We start from the raw sequence: 7,356 nt of genomic DNA on the forward strand, positions 1-7,356 counted from the left end.
ATCTTGGAGTGAATGATGACACCAAGATCCTTTTTCGCCTCTGTGCTGACAAGAAGGGAGTTCCCCAACCTGTAGGTATGGTGCCGGTTGTTCCTCCCCAGGTGCATCACTTTGCACTTGTCTGTGTTGAATCCCATCCTATTCTCATCCACCCATCCTTGTAACCTGTCTAGGTCTGATTGTAGCCTGTTGCTTCCTTCTAGTGTGCCCACATCCCCCCACATCTTATGGCAATAGCTGTCTTTCCACAAACGTCCCCAGCTGGAATTATAGGAGTCAGCAGCATATTAGGGATTACTCTGAAGTAAAACATTCCATTTTCATGCAAAAACCCCATACATTAGTCAATATTTCCTTTTGGAAAAAATCAATTAAAAACAGAAAACAGCAATTGCCACCATCAGAGCCAAAAGCCAGAAAACATTAAGGAAAATTCACTCATGCCCATTTTGCCTTCAACTCCATAAAGAACAAGAAGCTAAACAAGCTGCCTTTGGTACGTTTCAGTTGTTTTTCTCCAATGTCACACAGAGCTTTCCAAAATCCCAACACTACAGCAGTTTACAATCACTTTAGCACCCATTTCATATCTTACTGAGCATGCAAAATACTATCTAGTACCACAAAGTCCATGCTGAGCTTTAAAATCATAACAGGATTTCCTACTAGGAGGCTGTTGTCTCAGTTATTAGCAAAACTGAAGCAGCAGGCACATCCTCTGACAAGGACATGCTCATAAGGAAAAAGAACCTTTAAACAAGATAAAATCACTTTCTTCCCTATGAAATATCATCTTTCATTTAACTTCCTACCATGCTATCTGGCAGGTTTCAAATCTGCTTAATTCCATTCCTGAGTCTAAGTGGCCTGCACCCAATTCGACAACTCAACTCACTCTTTCTGGGGCTGGCCCAATTTTTACATTCAATTCTCAACACTGTAACAACAGACAAAACGGATATAGTCTCTGCCCCTCTAACAAACAAATCATGTTATATACACATTGTTCTAGATAAGGCCTATCCTATCATGAAATAATGTTGGAAGCTGTTTCTGTAATTTAGCATAGAATCAAGGCAAGAAAAATTCAGCTTAACAGGTAGTCAGTCATATGGAAACCCAGTTTTGAAAATAATTTTAAGATGTTTACTCCATATTTATCCACAATATCCAAATGACTGCAGTCAAAAGCAGCAGTAATTAGTTGTATCTAATTAATGGGGGCCTACCTTTTTTCTAGATCATTGCTCAAGAAAAAATACTAGTACAATAGTATTGTATAAATGCTGTAAGCTGATTTACAAGTAGGGTTGCGGGAAAAAGATGCACTGAGCTTTAGGACAAACCTACATGAGCTAGCAATGGCACAGAAGCTTCCAACAACTCTGCCAGTTGCTTCGGTTATAAACTATTAATCTCTTAGATCAGGTTGGCAATGTTTTGCTACCTTGGGTTGGAGCTTGTGACTTAGACCCCTGCTGCAGGCCACATCCCCCTTCCTCCCCCCACCACTCCCTTCTCTCCTCCTGAGAACTCAAACGGCGCATACTTTATGCTCATTGCAGATACCCAGTCTGTCTGCAGCAACACTAAGTGCAGGCACCAGGCTGAACAGAGGGCTGTGAAGGAGGATGCTATGGAGGTAGTGCACAGCTCAGTACAGCTGCATGATCCTCCTGGCTGCCCTGGGCTGGGGTGGACTTTCTAGGTAGGATCCAGCCTCTGTATGAGCCAGATCTGGCTAGGGCGCTGTAGGCTGCTGACCTCTGTCTTGAGTTTTCCCCATCAACTCTCTTTGCACAAAGGCAAAGCAACTTTCAAAAGGTTAACATATTCTCATTTGAAGGGTACTGCATCTCAATGAAAACTGGCTTCAGAGCTGGTAGCAGGAGCATCTCCTCCATTTCACACTCCTTAGTTCATCAACATGTTGTATAAATACTATCCTTAGCCTATGGATAACCTGTTAACACCAATTAAGTAGTAGGCCTAATGTTTCAGTTCATCCTTCTACATTAGTACATGTTACCCACAAAAATCAGCACTGTTAGCAAATAAAGATGTTGTCTCTATGGGAAAATACAGAACTCATCATAATGCTGTTGGGCTATTTCTTAATAGCATATACAAAAAGTTACTAGTTAAGTTTCAATAGAAATAAAACATCCTTGAAAAAGCAAGATGCACGGATGTTTGAGAGAAGAGGCAGATAAACACAAGGTTTTAGTGGTACTGTAAACTTACTGCTACCAGAGTGAAACCAAAGCAGCCAAAAAGGGGGGCTAGTGGTGATGGTAAAGATGGCAATTAAACCAAAGTGTGCCACTAACCCCCCACCATAAACAAAAGTTTACATACCAAAAGAATGAAGAACATAAAGAACACAAATGTAGTGAAATAAATTGGTCCCAAAACTCGGTTAGCTTCTTCAACCTCTGTGAAGTTAAAATCTCCCAAAATGATGCGGAACTGAGTCAAGCTTAAAAACAAAATACATCCAGCAGTTCAGAAACTGTTTTTGGAGTCTTGCAGCAATTTTTAATATATCATTTTGTTCTGACCTAAGCATTTTGACTATTTGGGGGTAGTAAGGGTACACTATTTTGTCCCAAATCTAAACAGTTGCTGTGGTAGTTACACCTTCATGCCCATCACTAAACATAACCAGTCACAATAGAGTGAAAACTGCTTCATTTAAATTCTTCCCCTCATATCTTTCCAGACACAAGACATCACAAAGATACCATTATAATGTTAAACCTGGATTTTTTTTTAAAACTGGCAAAAGGAATAAAAGTAGAGTGGAGAAGTTATATGGAGATGTTTAGGGTGTTATGCAATCATTCAATAACTAAACGTATGTCGCTACTGTGGAGTAAAGTAACATAACCAACTATATTAACAGTTAATGAAGTTGTGAAAATCATTGAGTTTAACCATTTCAAAGCTGATCTTTTATTTTTTCTTAATATCAAAAGAAAAGGCTTAAGTTATAATATGCTTTTCTTATGTTTAATAATATATGTTCTGTCATTAAACAATTGCAAAGTTTTAACTGTATTGTATGCAACTGAAATATTTAACTGAAGATACTGGGTTGAAATAAAGTATACTGGATAAAATGGTGAAGAGGTAAAACTAGTTTTCAGAAATTACATATACAAAAAATTCTAGAGCTTTTAGTACAGTAAAATTGTGTATTTTTGATTTTGTAGTTCAGGTAGTTTGCTGATGTACTGAGGAATTTTTTGCATGTTTTATTATACTTACACACAGTCCTGAAAAGTGCTGAAGTCATCAACTTGAGTGCCAAACACAAGATAAGCCAATTGTGCATATGCTAAGAAAATTATGAAAAACATAATAGCAAAGCCAATGACATCTTTAGCACAACGAGACATGGTGCTGGATAGCTGACTCATTGTTCTGTTGATGCTGACAAATTTAAAGAGCTGTTAAAGGAAAAAAAAAGATGTAAAAATAAGGAAAACTACAACTTGCCACATCTAAACATCTTTCCAACCTCTCTCACTCTCACTGCATTTAGCTTTGGGAAAACTAATATTAAGAGACTGTTTGTCAACTTATTTTTTTGGAATAATGTCTCTCTCCCATTCATACAGATAATTAAAATGGAAGGAAAACGCAGTGACAAAACCAAATTTCTCCTCAGGCTCCCCCCAGATGCATAAACTGGATCTACCACTGTATCATTCAAGTGTTGGGTTACCAATATCAGAAGTATTATTTCAAAGGACAAGAGGGGTGGAATGTTCTGAAGAAGTTAGAAGCTCTGAAGAAACATTCAGACGGATTTTTTTTTTTTTTTTTTAAGTAGAAAAAGTAAAATAAAAGCTAGAAACAGATTTTTTAATTTTTATCCTTAAAGAAGAACTAACAAATCTTGATAATTATTTTTTCTTGTTACAAATTTCACATAATTGTTATAGAAAGCTTGCATGAGTGGGCAGATGAAACAGCTAAACCAGGCTATAAGAGCAGGCACCATATTTACTCAAATACAAAATAAGATTTTTTTCCCCCACCAATCAACTTGAGGAGAAAAGCTCTTCATCTTACATTCGCAAACAAGGAAACCTCATTAAACACACTGTCCATCATTAAACTGCAGCCAGAAGCAGCACATGCTCAGCAATGAAAACTATGAGGCTGATCAAATGCAGTCAACACTGAGCATGACTATAAAGCACATAGCCCATATTGGGCAAATAAGGATAGATTAGTGCAGCCCATCTGAATGAAACATGTAGTACAGCCCACTAAATGCAGTTCCCCTCAGCACCAACACTTTTTTCAAGCTATGGTGAGCCAGTACATTGCATCCATTTCAACTTCCTTTTTACTCCCCACAGTTGAACTGTGCCTCTTCCTTCCATTTCCAATGATTCCTATGATTTCTTCACCGCAAACAGTTCATCCAGATCCCTCTGTCACTCAATGTCTCCTCCACCTGTTGCATATAATTACTGTGACCCAACCCTCCATGAGGGAAAGCCAAACCAGGTTGGCCTACACTTCATCTGCATACACATTTTTGGAGCATTCCAGGACGCATGATGAAAACACCCAGTGCCAGTCATGAGTAGGGGCTAATTAGCACATGGCTCCTTTGTGGGGGGTATCTAGAGTACACACATATACTGAGCAATGCTGAGCTATGGGGTCACCATGGCTTGAAATCCTGTTGACTCTTGTGGGGCCCAGCCCAATGAATTCTATGGTGAACCATGAGCCTTTTGGCTTTGGATGAATATCATACACAGTCTGTGCTATATATAAGTAGGTGAGAAACTGCTGCTTAGAAACTTTTTTATGGAGCATCTGTGCTACAATTTGTAAGTTTCAAAAATGATAACATGCATCAAATCTGGATGAACTGATGTCTATAAATACCCTATGTAAATTACCAGAGCCATGTTTAATTTCAAGGTCATTGTTTTTAAATTTCCTTCTTACTTCCATGTGCTCAGAGACAGCAGGGTTTGGCAGTAAGGAGAGGGGGAAAGAGGCTGCAGGGGGAAAAAGTTGGGGGGAACGCAAAGGAGCTACTCGACCTCTGATATCTACCCATTTATCTACCTACCCATCCATTCATCCAGACATAGATAGATAGATAGATAGATAGATAGATAGATAGATATCTTGGTTGTCTTATATTCAAGTAAATACGGTGGTTATTGGAATAAGGAATAAGACCAGGTTACTGTAAAAAACAAATAAATAAACAATACTGGTGTTCCTCAATGATTTTTTCCCTAGATTTAAGAAGTACTATACTAAAATTGGGAGGAAGGATTATAAACATAGCCATGGACATAAAATCATCCTATTTTCCATGACTGGTTTCAGAAAAATTTGAGCACACCTGGAATGCAACTGCTTGTTTCCAAGACAGAAATAAATCACAGGGATTTCCTTCAGTTACATCAATATGCGTGCTAAAAACCTTAATTTCTATTTGAAGCACAACAGAAGAATATTCCTTAATTACCTTAATCCAGACAAAAAACATAGTAACAGCTGCAATGTTGCTGAATTGTATTTGCCAATAGGCCAAAGGCTCAAAATTGGGAAAACTGTTCTGATCTTCTAGCAGTTTCTTCAGTTGCATATCCACAGTTGAGGTTCTATAGATGTTAATTGCTATAGCTACCACTGATAGCTGAGTAGGAAAGAAATATATAAGACAATAAGAAACATTTGACTTAAAGATACAACCTATTTCAGTACTGAATCCCAAAAGCAAACATTTTGAAGTCAGGTGTCAACAGCCATTTCTGCCTTTGTCAGGGGTTGGGTGGGAGTAAGAAAGAGCAAAAGTAATGCTACATATGCTGTATGTAAGGCTCTCTAGCTGCTGGATGTGGACACTTTATCTTTGCTCCTGGCAGAAGCTTCCACTGTAAAAGCTGCTACTTAGTTCCTTATTGCTCTTTACAAGTTTTTCCAAGAACAGATCTGTTTCTTCATTCTGCCTTCCAAAAACAGGGTTGTATTTTATTTAGGGGCCACGTTGCATGCAAGAAAATATGGCATGAACCAATCTGCCTAAGGCTGCAAAGAGCTATGAATGGCTTTGTTTCCAATGCTTCAGTGTCAGCTTTCATTATTTAGTCATTTATCGTGTTAATGTATAGGTTTGAAAAACAAATCTGAGATCAAAGCAAACAGTCCCAGAATTTATACCTGCTACAGAAAAGCAGGGGTGGAAAAAAGAAATGGACAGACAAGACTGACAGGCAAGGGGAGAGAGCGGAAAGACTGGGAACAGCAGGAAGAGAAATGTAGGCCTAAGAAACAGAGCAAAGGCCTAACCAAGAGCAGCAGATATTCTTGCTGAGTGATTAAGAGGTCACTACTATCCAGAAAAAATAATAAACTTCAGATTCTTCCTTTGATCTGTCATGGAATTTACACCCATCTACTTGTATTGATGAGTACTTTACATTTTGCTGGGGTGAGAAATGAGGCAACATACATAGCTCTGAACTTATAATTTAGCTCAGGATCCAGTTCAATTTACATCTAATTTAACTAGATTATAAATACTGGGTATGAACACACATAACAGCTGAAGCCATTTCAGAAGGAGAGCTATTGCTCAGGAGCATGCAGCAGCTGTGTGGAACAATATTAGGAACAATACTACAAATTTAACAAAACCACTCCAACTGTAGAACCTATTTTGCTACATTTTTATTTTGCTTGTCCACATGTAACTGTTAGAACACAGAGCTGCCACACCGTTTGGATCAGGAGTCCCCTTTTGAATCTGTTCCAAATCTAGGTATGTCTGTGTCCTTTGACTGTAGCAACTAAAGCATCTCATCTCCACCCTATCCTTGACATAAGAGCATGTTGTTCAGGTGATTGTGGAAAACTGGCACAGTTTGTCCCTTATAAATTCCCTATGAAGCAGATACTAATTCCTGTATACCTGATTAGAATATTAACCTTTCTGTCCAAGGCCAGAGGGAACCTGGACTGAAGTGTAGATTCGAAATGAAGAAGCTCCTAGTTTCCAGTTCAGTGCTTATTTTGATACATACGCTATGCTACTTTGTACTACTTCATCATTACCTTGTCAGCAACAGCATCCGAATATTATAAAAGCCTTAATTTGTCTGTCTGTCCATAATGCTTTATTTGCACTCTGACTGGCTGACAAACAGCCAATCAGTGTGTGAAGAAGCATTCGGACAGGAGGTAGCCGAGTGCTACCATGATGGCGGGGACACGGGACGGAGCAGGGCGGGGACTGAAGCCAGCACAACTGGCCTTATGCATCCCCCTGCCCCATCCTGCTCCCTGGAGGTGGTGGCAATGGAGCAGATG

At 38.9% G+C, this 7,356-nt stretch overlaps 1 protein-coding gene across 2 annotated transcripts in view; it reads right to left on the bottom strand.

The window, feature by feature from the left end:
• Window positions 1-7,356, bottom strand: part of PKD2 (polycystin 2, transient receptor potential cation channel) — a 57,851-nt gene that overhangs the window by 17,495 nt on the left and 33,000 nt on the right. For both annotated transcript variants that reach the window (XM_019526472.1, XM_019526471.1), the window contains 3 exons: window positions 5,513-5,683; window positions 3,271-3,452; window positions 2,359-2,479 (listed from right to left, as the gene is read on the bottom strand). In XM_019526472.1, the coding sequence (XP_019382017.1) occupies window positions 2,359-2,479; window positions 3,271-3,452; window positions 5,513-5,683 (474 nt within the window). The remainder of the gene's footprint in view (window positions 1-2,358; window positions 2,480-3,270; window positions 3,453-5,512; window positions 5,684-7,356) is intronic.

The sequence above is a fragment of the Gavialis gangeticus genome, unplaced genomic scaffold, assembly GCF_001723915.1.
Source record: "Gavialis gangeticus isolate Ggan-Ray unplaced genomic scaffold, GavGan_comp1, whole genome shotgun sequence".
In the NCBI taxonomy this organism is placed as follows: Eukaryota; Metazoa; Chordata; order Crocodylia; family Gavialidae; genus Gavialis; species Gavialis gangeticus.